The sequence below is a fragment of the Corvus cornix genome, chromosome 3 (assembly GCF_000738735.6).
Source record: "Corvus cornix cornix isolate S_Up_H32 chromosome 3, ASM73873v5, whole genome shotgun sequence".
Taxonomy (NCBI): Eukaryota; Metazoa; Chordata; class Aves; order Passeriformes; family Corvidae; genus Corvus; species Corvus cornix.
In genome coordinates, this window is record NC_047056.1 from 54,722,457 (window position 1) to 54,738,941 (window position 16,485).

General features: G+C 41.9%; 1 protein-coding gene across 2 annotated transcripts in view; it reads right to left on the reverse strand.

Annotated features, from left to right (window-relative positions):
* TIAM2 (TIAM Rac1 associated GEF 2) overlaps positions 1-9,811 on the reverse strand; it is an 89,254-nt gene extending 79,443 nt beyond the window's left edge. For both annotated transcript variants that reach the window (XM_019287360.3, XM_010400427.4), the window contains exons 1-3: positions 9,723-9,811; positions 7,458-8,660; positions 489-924 (exon numbers count right to left, since the gene is read on the reverse strand). In XM_019287360.3, the coding sequence (XP_019142905.2) occupies positions 489-924; positions 7,458-8,654 (1,633 nt within the window). In that variant the 5' untranslated portion in view covers positions 8,655-8,660; positions 9,723-9,811. The remainder of the gene's footprint in view (positions 1-488; positions 925-7,457; positions 8,661-9,722) is intronic.
* Between the last annotated feature and the right edge of the window lie 6,674 nt (positions 9,812-16,485).

The following is a 16,485-nucleotide window of genomic DNA, read 5'->3' on the forward strand; positions in this document are numbered from 1 at the left end:
TTATATTGCCACCTAAAGCGTTAGAAATGAATTAAATGTTTTTACATTAACCTACCTCATCTTTAAGTAAATTTCATAGCAGACCCTAAGGAACTGTGTGTCTGTAACAAGGAACTGGGCACCAGCGACTTCTCCCAACCCTTAAATTTTGGTTCAATTTGGTCTTTGACCTCCAAACATCCAAAAGCATCTTTTAAGTCCCCAATCTCATGTGAATACACAAACTAGGAAGTCAGACAAAAGAACTCCCACTATGGCATGAAACACAAGGCTGCACACACAATCCCAAAGACATTGAGCAGCACCTCAGTTCAGTGGGCTGCTTAGGCCCATGCTCCTCTTTAAGTGGTCAGTAGACCTTGTAAAGTTAGGTGTGATTTTCTGATCCCCTTAAACCCACTAACAGAAGCCAGCATGCGTGAAATGCTGCTGAGACACGATGGAAAGAACTGCTGCTGCCAAGGTGAGGGATCAACGTGGTGGCTTACCTTTGAGTGTGACCCAGTACTGCTTCCACTTCCGTCGTGCGACCAGCTCCAGCTTCTTCTCCTTCTGCAGGGTCACCAAGGGTTTGAAGAACAGCCACCCTGCCTTGCGTACCACTCCTTGCTCTTTCTCATACAACAAATCCAGCTGCTCCAAGGAACTAAGGGACTCACCACTGGAGTCTTCTGTTTCTGATGAGGTCTCTGTATTCTCCAAGTTCATCCTGCTCATCTCCAGCTCTCGCATGAAGTTCTCATAAATGTTCTGCCTCAAGGCATCACTGCTGACTGCGTTGGTGGACTCGCTTCTCTGGGACAGGACATGACTGGAGCCAGGAGACCACAGTAAATTAGAGAGCTGTGATGGTGCCAGGGTGTCCGTATTGAAGTTGTCCATTCTGCTGTCAAAGTATTCACTCCCATCTTTACACTTTGGCTCCTGTGCATAAAAGGAATTTATCTGCAATCAGTCACCAGAGCTACGATCAGAAGACACGCCTGATTTGTCAATTAAATTTGTTTCATGTTTAGCCACTTCCAGTTCCTTCATCTTTTCACCATTACCTCATAGCCTTTGCCTCAGCCACTGACTCCACCACTGCTACCATCCAGTTTTTTTCAGCAGAACCCCATTAAACCCTAACCACTAAGTCTGAGTACTTTGGTAATTCCAGCACCTTCGAGTAATCTCAAATTTCAGTAGAAACTACTGGCTGAAACCTGAGGTAATCCAGGAGACAACTACGTCCTCCATCTGAAACCCAGGCACCATGGCTTACATCTGTCTGAGTACAAGCAGGAACAGCATCATGACGGGTTTTTTATTATTATAGGGTTTTCGATACTTTGGTGCTATCACATTTGTGCAAGGTGGCTAGGTTTAGCTTGAGCACAACAAGGCTGATTTTAACCTCCACTTTCTATTTGTCATATAAACTGTGCTTAACCAACAAAAAAAAGGTCAAAAGTTGAGAATATTTTAAGGTTGTTATTATTGATCAAGTGACTAAAATCTAATCTAAAACAATATGTGATTTTAAAAAAGACACACTTGCTGACTAGCATAAATCCAGTCTCCACACTGCAGAGCTGTGTATTTTCTGAGTTGCTGGGAACACCCTGAGAACTTGATCATCCCATCAAGCACTGACAGGCCTTTCTCCTAATTGCACTGTGCAACTTCATCCCTTGGATTGAGAGGGCTGGCCAATTTTATTTGAAATAATCAGGCCCGATGGTATGACTTCAACCTTGCCTTTGATATGGATGCTAGAGCAGGCACATTTCTTGCCACTGCTTGTCAACGTGGGACTTTGTTGGCAGATTGGACCTTTTCTCTCTTAAGTCTTTCCAAGTACTGTCCTAGCTCTCCCAGGCTCCAGGGATGGACAGGGATTTTCCTACAACCCAAGACAGAGCTCCTTGCACCACTACCTTCACTGTTGAGAACCACACCACCCATCCTAAGAAGCCATTTATTGTCTTCTGAACTCAAGCGTTGCCAATGCTATTTAAAGAAAGCATGATTTAAGAACATAAAAACAAAAGACAGGTTGGCTTTTGCAGTAAAAGTGAGAGGGAAGAAAAAAGAAGAGATTGCAGTAAACTATTCAAGAAGTGAAGCTATTACCCTCGGTAATAATAAAGCCATTATACTTTCAAGTTTAGACTGTCTCTCTAAAAGCATTTATTTTCTCACAGACTACTGTACTAAGAACAAAGTAAATAAACATTGGTCTCCTGTGAGCTGTTCTCACCAGCAGCTGAAAACAACTACTTTTTTGTTTCTTTGCTTCTTACTTGATGCTCTTCAAAACTGCAGCGGAAAAGCTGTGCTGCGTTTTGATAGCATCAGGACCTCTGGTGTGCAGCCAAGACTGGGATTGTATACCCTCCCAGGCAATGCCAGGCAAACCACTTTTCCAGCAGCAGGACACTGCTGGCTGTGGCCTCACAAAAGCCAATTTGAACTGAAACCCACATTCCCTTATAGTACATTGAACTTCAAGCCTGGCTTCTCAGATCACTGCCTGGTGATCCAATTCTCCTGGTAAAAGAACACCTTCCTCAAATCTTCTTGCAGAGTGTTAATCAGTGTTGTCCAAGAGTAACTCCCTAAACATCAATAGTTTAGCTGGTTTTTATATGGTAAAGGGAGGAAGATCAGCACATGGAGTGCCAAACCAGGATATAATCCTGCATGTAATGGATTTATGCCACAAGCAACTGTAGAACATGGATCATACAGCTGTGCTGGCGATCTGCATTCCAGGGGGAAACTGAAAGCTTTCTCCACCCTTGTTTTAATTACTATCACTGTACTTGTGTGCCAAAATCCAGCTTTTTAATTGACTATTCTCCAGCAACTGCTAGTGTCCCCTAGAAAACATTGGTATAAAGCTTATTAAGAATATGTATTTCTTTCAGTCCCAAAGCACTAGAAAGAGACACAACACAGGGCAAATACATAGAAGGAGTCTGTTGTGAAGAGCCACCACTGGAACAACAAACATTAATGAAAAGGGTGGGATGCAACCTGTCAATGACCAGCCACTACCCAAATCCTGTGTTTTCTCCTCACACACAGAAAGGGTAGGAATGAGGAAGTACCAGAGTAGAGAAAATGGACAAAGAACCCAAAATTAATATATACACTTCACCAGGACAACATCACTTGTACTTTTCTTTCCTTAAAGAACTGAATTGGCAGAGTGAGGCAGTCTGTTGGTCCTTGCAGAGGCTGTCATTGTAGCAGTATCTGCCACCACTGAAAAAGTTTAACCTAAGTTTTACTCCAGGTGGTTTTCCTGCCAAGCAACTTTATGCTGGTTTTTGCTCTGTTGAATCTAGTGATGATAGAGAACTATCACTGTTTCTGCTCAGCTGCATTCAAGAAAATCTCTCAATCTTTGAGATAGTGCAAAAGATAAATTGGCTAAGATACCAATTAGACAAAGTGACACATGCAATAATTAGCAGTAAAGAATAGCACAGGAAACAATGCAGCCTGCTACAGTCATTAGGACCCAAGCTAAAAGGAGAATCTAATACTAATTTTCAAGTCAAGTAAAGAGGTACACTCAATATACTTTTCTTTTAAATTCTCTTTACACCCCACTTCAGGGCTCTGCCATATAAAGTCAGAAAATTTCAGATATGATTCCTGAAGTGAGGCTATTTTACTTAATTGAAGAACCTTCCTTCAGTAGCTCTTTCTGGTGGCTGGATTTTCATTTTACAGAGCATTTGCTAATTTTCTCCATGTTAAAGAGTTACACAGAGTTTACATCACCATCTTTAGCAGTATCTGGCTGTGCAGCAAGTCTGTCTAAATTCTGTCCACAGGCCTCACATACATCACACAAACCTTTCAGCTCACACACAGTGTATTGTGATACAGCATCAACCCAGTGCCATTTCAGCATGAATTAAACTAAATGAAGACGTGTGCTTCAGTAGAGTACCAGTGATGCATTGAGGGAACACTTTAGGACACCCTAATGCAAGGAAAGCTACGTCATGGAAAAGATGACTGCAAGTCTTGATGCACAACCATTATTAGAAAGGCAAGCTCAATTCCAGGATACATCAGATCAATTCAGACATAAGAAAACATCTAAGTAACTGGACAGGGCATAGCCAAGGACTTCTCTTAAATATCCCATATGCGAATCCTTTTGTGGATGATTTAAAACAGGTGCGGAGGAAGGGTGCCGGAATGAAAAGGAAATAGACTACCAATCTTAACACAGGAGACCAAGGAGCGTCTGCATAGTCCCACAAATGCAGGCCAAGAAAAGATACCACTTCTCCCTTTAAATAAATCATAACAGGTTAAAAAATAGGAAAGAATAACTAATGTAGCAGGCAATACTGACATCAGAACAAACTGGCTGTTTACATTTACTCTGCCAATTAGCAAGCATTGAGTAAGAGGGCCTGGTGTTGGGGAAGATGAAACGGGAAAGCCTTATAAATATGATTGCCTGATAAAAGATTTTGGGAATATGAAAACTACAGGCAACATCGAAATGAAAGCCACTTTTGAAATACCAAGTCTTAGTTACTGAACAACTGGAAAACAATGGTATGGCCAACTGAAGGTAATCCCCTCTTGATGGAACAATACCCTCTGCTTGCAGGCAGGTCCAAGGGTCAGAGCAGACCCTACTAGCTCAGCAGAAGGGGTCCAAAGAGTAGTTTTTAGAAGTTAAGATGTAACACTCTATGGCAATATAAGAACTCTTATAGGCTGTATGTAAATGCTATAGGATTTGTATCTTGTATTAGATTGGTTAGTGACAATTAGAATATTCAGTACAGAAGATGATTTATTGTATTGTAACCAGGACTTCAGACACTCTTACTACTTCTTCTTCACTCTCTTTGCTCTTACGCTCTCTCTCTCTTTCTCTCTTACCCGCTTACTCTCTTGCTCTCTTGGGCCTGCTCCGAGCTGAGTCTGGCAGCTCTGAGCAGTGCCCCTATACCCACGCCCTTTGCAATAAACCCCATGTGTCCCAAGATCTGACTTCAGAGATCTCTCGTCTCCGACCGTCCTTAACCTACAGTCTGGCGCCCATCGTGATTGCCGAACCCACACCCAGAACCTACAGCCTGGAAAGAGGCTTCAAGATGGAGAAAAGCCTACCTGTGTTTAAGCTGCAATTTGTTCACAAAGGGGATTAAACTCCACTGCCTTTCTAGTGTCAAGGGTCTGGCCTCAACGTTCCAAGCCTGTGCCTCCTCGGCCTGTGTTCCCATGAAGCAGGGCTTTGGCTGATTTGCTTCCAGTGGGGCAGCTGGGGGGACCCACCACCGGCACTTAGGCCCACTTATAGGGAAATATTCCAGCTTTCACCTACGTTCAGCCCAAGTGACTCACAGTCAGTCATTACTAATGTACGGAGGAAGGCACGCATTGTTCAGAGTAGAGCACAGATGCTGCCTTTGACGAGATGAAGTCACACAAACAGGGACCAACCATCTGACAGATCAGAACCATGCATGACACTTCTGGGTTTTTAAGCTGAAGGACCTGGTAAAGAGTATAAGCATTGCCAAACTACAACACAGCAACCCCCAGAAGAGATGGCAGGTTACTCAAAGTGTGAAAGATTGAAAGGAACCAATCAAGCCACACAAGGAACTGCTAAACTGTAAAGCATTCACTACCTCCCTCTTGCCCTTCCTGTTGCTGGATACTTGTCTGATTAAAATCAATGACTAACCACTTCCTATGCTTTTTTCTAAGAAACCACCATTTTTGGAGCTAGGACTGTTTTCCTTCTACCAGAATCTGATTCAAACTTGATGCAATCTCACCAGCCAAATTTCCTTGCTGTGTCTGAAGTCAGTTCACTGCATAGTGAATTCAAAACAGCTATGAATTGTGCACCACAAATGCCATTCTGAAAATGTCATAACTAAGTAATACATAGTAAAGGTCTGGGATGCAGAAATCATATGCAGAGCCTGGCAGTAAAATCCAGAACAGCTACAGATGTTGAAATCAGTGAAGAATCCTGGAACACAGCACTGAGGCTCTTCAGTGATTCCAGGGTTTTTTTGCCCTCTCTTTCACAGCTGAGTAAGAGGTGAAAAAACAGCACCTGATAAAGCACATGAGCACCAACTCGCAAAAGAAGTGATCCAAATAAACAGCTTTCATTTTCATTTCCCAGTTCTGTAGCCCCCAACTAGGATGCACACCAGCAAACATTACGCTGACCTCATTTCTGAGCCTAAGGGTCTGTCAGAGTTTCACATTGCAATGACAGATGGACACGGTTAAGCACAATACCTGTCTGAATTTCCAGCACAGGAGACAGCATTTGCTCTACATGCCACATAAAGCACGTGTTATAATCTACTGCTTAGCTGCTGCCTAAGTTGCAGAAGTGGGTGTTCCCTTCATTCTCTGCTAACTTCTGAAGTGACCAGCCCATCAATGTGCTGAAAGGGAGCATCCTTCATTTAGGGAAGCACAGTGACTGTTCTTGTATGAGAAACACCAGGGAAGATTCAGGACAAAAAGAAAAAAAGAAGGAAAAAAAAAAAAAAAAAGAAAAAAAAAAAAAAGAAATTCAAACCAAACCAAATCCAAAAACAGTCTCCTCTCAGCTTGCAAACTCTCACACAGAGACCAGGCACAGTCTGGTATTTAAAGATCCAATTCTGGGGCCTGCAGCTAGAGATGAGAATTTCATTCCTGACCACAGGCATCCTGAATTCCTATTAATGGGATTAGTCTTAAATTCTTCTAAAGAAACATCCCTTCCCTCCCTCTTGCTCTCCCCTCCCATCTCCTTCTTCATACTACAATCTCCCAGTGAGCCAGATGGCAACTCAAGTTTTTCCTGGTGAACTAAGCTGACGCATAACAGGAAGGAGGAGGTTGCTGCATGTAATGCCTTCAGAGGAGATGGAGGCAGAACACCTCTGGTCAAAACAGCTGCTTCCCTTGCTAGAAATGGATGGACAGCAAAAAGTGAGTGTGAAGCCAATAAAACAGACAGGGAACATCTACAAAGATAGTTATGTCCTCCTTCTACTGCCCTATCCACACTCTTCAGATGATGTATGCTAATTCATAGCATATAGAGCGAGAGAGGTTGTATTTTAATACTTGAAATAAAAAGAAAGTTTAAAACCCAAGTCACTTTTTAAGTAATGCAACAATTTCAAAAGAAAATTCAAAGAGATATTAGGCTGCAAAGACTGCAGTTAACTTAGAAGGTGACAAAATAGGAAAATAGGAGGGGAAATTGGCACAAAATAACATGTATCTTTTTCTTCTGCTGACATTTCAGACAGCACCAGGGATGCAGTCCTTCTCAAAATTCCACAAATTAATAAATGAGACAAGCAAGTAATTATCCTGCAAGAAAGACAAACATCATGCAATCACTATGCTTATAAGAGGAATCTAAAACCCAACTTTCAGACTTTTAGGCTGGGGTTTGTACACACCTGCAGCTTCCTTTTCTTCCTTGAAAGACTTCCCGTCCAGTCACTGATGCGTCGCATTCGGTTCTTTAATGTATCCTTCTTGGATGCATCCTCGCCGAGGGGCTTAGACTTTCTGCACGGGAGTGTGTAGGAGGTGTAATGTGCAGGACTTCCCTGCTCTACCCTGGAGGGAACATCAATGTCTGAGGCAAACGAGACACGGTTGCTTAGGCTACCAGGAGTGTCGATATACTCGTCAGACAGCCTGATCCCAGGTGGAGGAGTGCTTTCCAAGTTTGTATCCTTATAGAGATCTCGGAGCGAGGAAAGAGATGAACTTTGGTTGAAGGACTTCTTGTTGTCACTTGATGGGAAACTGGCATGAATGCTTGTATCTGGAGTGCTCCTGGTCAAATAAGAACCATCCAGCTCATTGATATCCCCAGCATTTCCCCAGAGAGAGTCATACCATGAAGACTCGGAGCTGAGGGAGCTTCCTTTACTAGACCGAAGCCTTGAATCGGTAGGTGACAGACGATGGCTTGAAGAACAGTCTGCACTGGAGTTCCTCCTGATGTCAAGCAGATTATTTGGCTTAGATTCCAAGGCAGGGGAATACCTTAGCAACTGCACTGGCCCACTGGACTCCTCAGTCGGTACCTTGCTGTTGTTGCTGTTGTGGAACTCGACCCTCAAGCAACCATCCAGCTTCCCCAGAGTTTTAATGAGAACTTTTGGGCTCCTCCTGTCCTCTGATGGGGAGGCTGATGCAAGACTCTCATTCTTTCCATAGCAATTTAAAATGTGGCCATTGCATTCTCGAGAGGCAGCATGATTACTTCCAGCTTGGAGGCCAATATAGTGGAAACCATTATCCGGCAAAAACACTGCATCATTCCCTTGGCAGTAGTCCCCTGAGGCATTTGTCCTGTGTTTGGCATGGACATTGCTTTTGGAGACCTTCATCACAGTGTCACCAAGTCTAGAGGAATAGGGCTGACTGCTCTTGAAGTGTGAAAGGCAGCTTCTGGCAAGGGACCTTGATTTGTAGTTTGAGCCGCTGCTGGTATGTCCCCATCCATGCATAGAGCAAGACTTTTCATCTTTAGCATGAATGCTGCGAATTTTCAGAGAGCAAGGCTTCTGCTTGGCACCAGCTGTAGTAGCAGCATGATTTTTTGATCCCTGAAGACTGTACTGGCTTTCTGAATTCCCCATTTTCCACTAAATTAAGAAGAGTTTCATTAGAAACAATGGCTAAAAGATTGAGCAAAAAATAACAGGCCATTTTTACCCTCTACACAGGAAAATGCTTATTTAAAAAATGATATGAAACAATTGTTTCAAAAAAAATCCATTAAATGGCCATGTTCAACATTAAATTCATAACCGAATTTATTTTAGGGGCAAGCTAGGAAAGCCTATTTTCTCTATGGTTCATTACCCTTCTGTTATAAAGCTGGAATCCTACTCCATTGAAATCCTGTCAACACCTTCCTCCACCCACACCCTTGGCAACATCCTTTTCTTATAACTTACAAAATCTCTGGCTCCCAAGAACAATGGCATAATGAAAGGGAGACAGTAAGATAATCATAACTTAGATGTAAAGTGAACTGTACTTTCAGGGAAATGCCTTCTGCCAGCAGACAAGCCCACTGCAGTTTCAGCTTGACTGATTTCTGTGCAACCAAGCGTTGCCTCAATAAAATGTTCAGTAAACCCCAGCTATGTGTTTAAACGTAGCTAATCTAGGAGAAAGAAAAAAATCCCATGCCAAAAATCAGACAAAAAATGACTTGGTTAGCAAATAGCCTCATCTTCCACTACAGCACAAAACTGCATTATGTTCATTCAGTTCAGCACAGTTTGACAGTTCACTTGGTAAAATGCTCTTCAGCTTTTCACAGTGTTTGCAGTGAATAGCACACACTGGAGCAGTTAAGTTTCCCCACTGAGGTGACTGAAGATTTCAAACCTACATAAAGTGCACCCCAAAGTAAAAAAGATCGTTCTGTTCTTTTTGTTACTCAAAATGAATCTCCAGTGTTTGTAACATACAGGAACAACACCAAAATGCTTTTTCCATTGGCACTATGCTTCTTTACACATCATATCTCAGACTATCACGCGGAGGAGGATACACTGCTGCCTCATAAAAATTTCATCAAAATAAGCCACTGCGAAAGCACAATCTTATCTTCTAGAGTTTGTGTGTTTTCACATCCCTACTTCAAGCCCTTAGCACTTTTAGGTTAAAAGTATAGTATAAAAGAAAGAGCAAACCTGTAGGAACACTCTCAAGCACGGGCACAGTTAACAGTCAGCATGCTCTGCATTGTCTTCGTGGCCAGCCACTATGCTTGCCAAAACCAGAATGGAGTTGCACACAGCCTTCCTAGAAAACACAGAAAAAGACAGAAAAAGGTCTTCAGTCAAATACAACTTACACTTCAGTCCAGCTGTATGTAAAATTAATAAAAAAGAAAAAAAAAATCAAAAGTTACAAATTAAGAGAAGTCTGATGAAGAGGATTCCTGAACTTTAGACATACATTTTTATAAACAAACTTTGACAATTGACATTGAAGTAGTAGAAATAAGTCATTGAATAAGTGTTTCATTTTCTAATTTTGTCCTTCTCTCCTCTCACTGACAAGTGAGGACAAACTTTCATCCCTCTACAGTTTTCCTTTTGGAAGACCAATTACAGTTCATGGTACTGTGCAGTGGTCCACTACAATGTGGACCAGACTGATCAGAGCAATGTCCCACAGCATCTGTTTATCTTTCCCCATGCCTGGATTCCAACTGTGACCTTTGCAGTGAAAGGCCACCATGAAATTCACTCCAGCACCCAGTAACCTCCCTCTTTAGGTTTGTTCTGATTTTAAGTTAATCTGCCAGTAAAATAAGAAAAAGGCTGCACCAAGCATTGCACAGACCCAGACGTAACAGGAGCCAAGCTCTTCCTAACCCTCTGAAAGTACTGGCTCTTCACTTGGCACACGAAGATCGCAACACAAAGCAAAAGAACCAAATCTGGATCTCACAGAACACACCAGCAGTTTAGGGATTGAAATGCTCCATAGAAAAGAAGTAATACAAGATCTTAGACTCAGTTTTGGAACACAGAGTTTAGTCAGAAACCAGTCTTAATACACCACCAACAAAATTTTTCCTTTCTGCCTAAATTCCATGGCTACTGTTCGTAATTTTCAACTGAATAGCTACTTCATTTGAACATGCTGGGTTTTGCTCTCATTGACCCTATTTCTGGCTATTTACTGTATAAGAACCTTGAAAGGGTTTAAAATAACTCATTGGTATGTAGCTAACCTTCCCAAAAACAAAGGTAAAGGTTGCAGACTAGAACTAAAAACAGTCTTAACAGCAAGCCTAGAAAAATTTTAGCAAATAAATCACTTAGAAGAGATAGAGCATGATAGAGATGCTATAGACCTATAAACATGAATTAATGCCTGTTATCACAAAGGTATCTGATAAAACAGATAAGCCACAGAAATTTCATCTTACACTCAAAAAAAAAAAAAAAATCTGTAACTTTCTTATTCCCTCTAACAGTTTGGAAATTTGCTATTTATGACACCCTTGCCTGTGCAGGTTTGATCTGTCTATGCTGCTAAGTGCACTCCTCTATGTGCACAGTTTTTAAAGTGTCATATGCAACTTGGATTGAACAAACGACTATTGATTCAAGGTTAGCAGAAGACAACACACAAACTTCCTAAGCTCCAAGCTCCTGAACAAATTGCGAACACCCTGCAGAACTCTCTTCCTATATCCAAGAGGCACAGACAACAAACAAGCAATGAGTTTACATTCGGAATTCCTCATCTGGGAGAAGAAAGTACATTCAACAAGTGGGCTTTGAGGGGCTTATATCTATTCATAAGGAAACACTGAACTCAATTTGTTTTAAGAAACAGGCAAAAAGACCATCTGGTCTCCATAGCGATTGTGCAATGGTTAGCTAATCCTTTTAAAGGAGTAGGTAGCGAGCAAGCTGCTGTCATGAACCTCAAAAGACAGACTTTCAATTCTTCAAGGCTCAAACTGTGGCTACCAGGGTCCACTGTACATGTCTCCAATACACAGGCCACACAATGGGTGAGGGAATAAATTTATCTCCGGGTACAATGTCTACAAAACAGTGTCTCAGTCTGTGCAGGAATCAGTCTGCACTACAACAGAACAGTCAATAAATTCCATAGAAATAGCCCCAAGGGATTTTTATCAGCATCCCAGCCATTCTGAGTGTCGATAGGCTCAACATCCGGGCATACTGCGGTAACACATAGGGGCATCTCTGAAGCTGCACAAAGACCATCTACCCTGGAAATCAGCTGTCATGCCTTTCTGTTGCCTCACACTTGTGTGAAGCAATTTTATTTCTGTTACTTCCAATTAGTGGGAGAAGAGCAGAGCAAGTCAGCTTATACCCAAAGGCTGCATGATACAGGAGCAGGGTGGTGGTCATGGACAAACTCTGGCTGTGCTCGCTCCGAACACTCATGTGCTTTATACTATCTCTGGAAGCCCTGGAAATTACAGTGCAGGGGACAGAGTTCAGCTTCAACTGTATTTCTCACAGCTATCCACTGCTGCAGAAGACATGCTTTTCTCGTTTCCTATGCAGAGGGATGAACACTTCTTGTAAACAAAACCAGTTTCTATGAATATTTTCAGCAATTATAATCAACACAATTAGAAAGCAGTTCACCGTGCCTGAAGATGACTATTAAGAGTTTATTTGCTTTCAATTATAACCACATTCCCTAAAAAAGAAGTTTTCAATCTTTACCCTGGTTCCCCTTGACACATTCGAAAAAACCCAGCTATGCAAACATACTAATCCGGGAATCCCATGATCCCCACCACACCCAAACATTAACACCAGTCATAACCCTAGAGCTAAAAATGTATTTCCCCACCTTGAGGCTTCTCCACATAAAGCTCTCCTAGACTTTTTTCACTTCACAACACAAACATACAAGCTCAAGCGCTGTTTTGAAGAAGCGCCTGCAACCTCTATTCCCTCATTATTACCACCACAGCTGGACTGCTTTACAAATGCTAGAGGAGAAAATTACTTTCTTTAAGGTGAACACACATACAGGTAGTGCTCAGAAATTGCGGGGGTGCTTTCCTCTCCAGTCTTAATCTCCCAAAGGTTTCCAAACTTGACTCACTAACCATATTTCAAGCAAAACTGAATCATAATAATAATATCCCAGTACTAGGTTTGCTTATGAGATATAACAAGGAATTATTGTCTTATGAATTGGTGGGAGATCTGAGTCAAGGGAGACAGGCTCCTGCACTGCTCTCATCTGCTATAATGGGAACACATACCAAACATGATTTTGCTACTGTCACACACCTGCTTCCCATACAGTCACACTAACCGGGCTGAGACTCTCCAAAACTACAGGTCAGAAAATGGCAAACTTCCAGATGGGAAGACATCAGTAGGCTGAGTGCTCTACAACCACAGTCAGCATCAGACTGTGGCCATAAAAAGGCAAGAGGCTGTGGAAGCATCTTCCTAAGGAGGTTCAGCAGATTTGCCTGACTGGGACTGTCTCAGTCCCACCACCCAGGATGTTGAAAGAGCTCAACTAAAGTCAACCCTAGCAATGTTAAACTTTAGTCTGGATCATGAAGTTACCCACATGAGACAAACACATGTACCAAAGCTAAGTGTCTGATGCATTTTGATGCCTTTATTCCTCTGTGTGGCTGGTGAAAACAAACTTTCACTGGTAGATGAATAATAAGTGATCTTCAAACCACTTACCCCTGCTGAAGTTTCCCCAAAAATCTACTGAAGAGTCACAGAGAAGTTGAGTCTCACTTTACTATACGCCATCTGTGCCAGAATGGCAAAACCAATAAAAACTAAAATAAAACAAAACAAAATAAAAAATAACAGTATGGATGAGTGCAGATGAGGCTAACATCATCCCATCAAATTGGCACCACTGAGGGCTCATTAAAAAATGCAGGTACTCCTGACACTCTTTAGTGCTACCAAGAACAAAACTCTTCATGCACAGTAGAAGAGCTTACATTTAATACCCCCTATCATTAACAAGGAAAAAGCATTTAAAAGGAGAGCTAGATTAAGAGCTAAAAAATAGTTAAGAGCTAGAGCTAGCTGTCTCATCCCTGTAAAATAAGATCCTACATAGAATCATAGAATCATTAAGGTTGGAAACTATCGCTAAGATCATGTTAATCCAGCACTGCCAAGTTCACCACTAAACCATAATGTCTCATCCACATGCCTTTTGAACCCTTCCAGGGATGGTGATTCCACCACTTCCCTGGTCAGCCTATTCCAATGCCCGACCACCCTTTCAAGTGAAGATTTTTTTTTCTAATATCTAATCTAGAGTTCCCCCTGGCACAACTTGAGGCCATTTCCTTTGGTCCTGTCACTTGTTACCTGGGAGAAGAGAGCAACAGCAGGACATAGTTTTAACTTTTCAAGAAAAGCTTTCCTTGAAGAAAGAAAGAAAGAAACTAACCAAGTATTTTATTTTTACTTGTAGCTTTAGCAGCAAGCACGTACCACAAACTCATTGGACTTCCTTCACGAACAGGACTCCTCTCACCTGCCCTGCTGCAGTTCCTTTCAAGACAGGATAGGACCAATCCTGGAATACCTGTCACTGGTCAGTCCCTCACAGCTACCTACCCAGGTATGAGCACTTACCAAAGAAAGGCAGAGCTTCAACTCACCCTGCAGTGACAAAAAGACTTATACAAAGGGCCTATACGGGCAGTGTATATTCCATCAACTACTCTCTAGTGATGAAGCAAGAGGAGTCACGTGCTTTCTGCTGTGTTTAAACCCCACATTTCTACAAGGACAGGTAAGGGCTCCCAGCCATGGAGTGGGGCCAGTACGGCCACCTCTGGACTGTGCACAGAGAGCGGGGAGGCACAGAGAGGAAAAAAGGCAGCACCAGGGTCCTTACACAGGCAGCTGCCCTCAGTGCATGGCTCCTAAGTGCACCTCAGGAGACTGTCATCAGAACTAGAGGAACTGGGATAATGGAGAACCTGAAAGTATTTCAGAACTATAAAAAATGAAACAGAAAGTCCCCTGATTTTTAAGAAATTACCAACTTGTTTTCCTTTAACAGCAGATAAGGTTAGAAATGTTGCAGGGTTTGATGTACAGCAATTACGCTGGCAATTTATTACATCAGGAAAAGCTTTTTGTGTTATTTTTTGTTTGTTTGAATTGCCTGAGCAATTCCTGTACTTTCTTTCAAACTACTTTTACATCCTCTTTCACCTAATGGTTAAAACGCTGTCCATTTTAAAAGGCTTACAAAGTCTTTGAGATTGTATATAACTAACTTCCAGATATTAATGTGCTCATAAGTTTTCCAAGGAATCGCTGTGCTTTGTGAATTCTTACAGGGATACAGAATTACAGGTTTGAAGCTTTAATTAACTTTTAATCTACTTTGGCTTTTAATATGAAAGTAATACAGAATGCTAGAATGTGACCTGCCCTTCCCTTCCTGCATGGCTGTGTATGGACGGATATGTGAAATTAATGAGGTTAGCACAACACTGTAGCTGGATTAAATGTGGAGTTTATTACTGGAAACAATCTACTGTATTTTTTTGAACTACGCACTTTGGTCACATGCTTCCACAAATCAGAAGCAGATTTCTTATTCCTGCAATCTCAATCACATTCCTATTATAAAAATATACCATAATAATTATACCACGGTACTCTTGGCAGGATACTTTGCATTATAAAAGAATGAATAACCAAAACACCACAAGTATGCCTCTATTAAAAAAAAAAATAGGACTACTTTGCCTTAAAAATTCAATTTGAAGCCAGAATACCTCACTCACTCATTAGTCTCTGTAGAGTTCTAGTCTCCTCTATTAGGAACTGTTTGGTAGCTTACACATCAAATTAAAGCAGATTGTTTTTCTCATTAAACATAAGTAGCCTTTATGACCCCAAACACTTCTTTTCACATTGTGAATTATAACTACATCACAGATGGACTTCTAATTTCACAGTTTAAGCAAGAAAGGGACACTCTCCTTTTCTGGTTTCTTCTCTTAAAATAACATTAATTCCAATAGCTCTACAGTGCTCCACATCTATATCACATCAGAATTACACATCCCGTACCTGGGATGTGATTCCTTCTTTCACTCAACCCATCACTCTAGGTCCAAGACACTGGCAGCTTTATTAAATTAGGCTTTATAGCTTTCAAGTTAGTGCAATATGGAAGGTTGAGTCAAGCCTGAAGATCCTTATCATATTACACCAGCACTGATACAATCTAAATCTCTAGGGACTTTTTTTTCTTTGGCAGGAAAAACAAATTTCACCATTTGTAAATGTTATTGAATTTATACACAGTGGCTAAAGTGCACATCCATTTAAATAAAAGCCATTAAGCTTGTTTGGAAAAAAAAAAAATAAAACCCACCAGAAACACCAGCTAACATCTTGGCTTAATGCAGTAGCTGCAGTAGTTAGAGAGTTGATATATCTAAGGGTCTATTTCCTGCGCTCAGAAGGAAAATTAACTCAGTGATCTGAAAGATCTTCTCCACCTGCTTGGGTTGTAAGCACACGGCCAGGTCCTGGTGCAGGTTAACACCGTGCTTTCAGGAGATTTCAAGGCCTGAGGCCTCAGGTGGGAAGGATGGTGCACCTGGAAGAAGCCAAGATACTCCAAGCAGGGGAGCCTGGGCTCCAGCATCGCTGCCCACCCTGGGCTGTGGAGCAACAACACTGTGGAGACTGGCCTCAAGTCTGCAGGCTTTGCTTAGACAAATTCCTGAAGAGGTCTCTGCCTCAGCCCTCTTTACCTACAGTAACACCAGGAGGCGAGACTTGGACTTTCTGGTCAAGCTGGGATTCCCAATTCTCCACTAGGAACATTTGCTCTTCTCCTCTCTTGTCTGTTTCAGCAGCAACCAGTTAATTCTATCAAATACAGCCACAGTCAGCAGGCAGCTATGGGGAT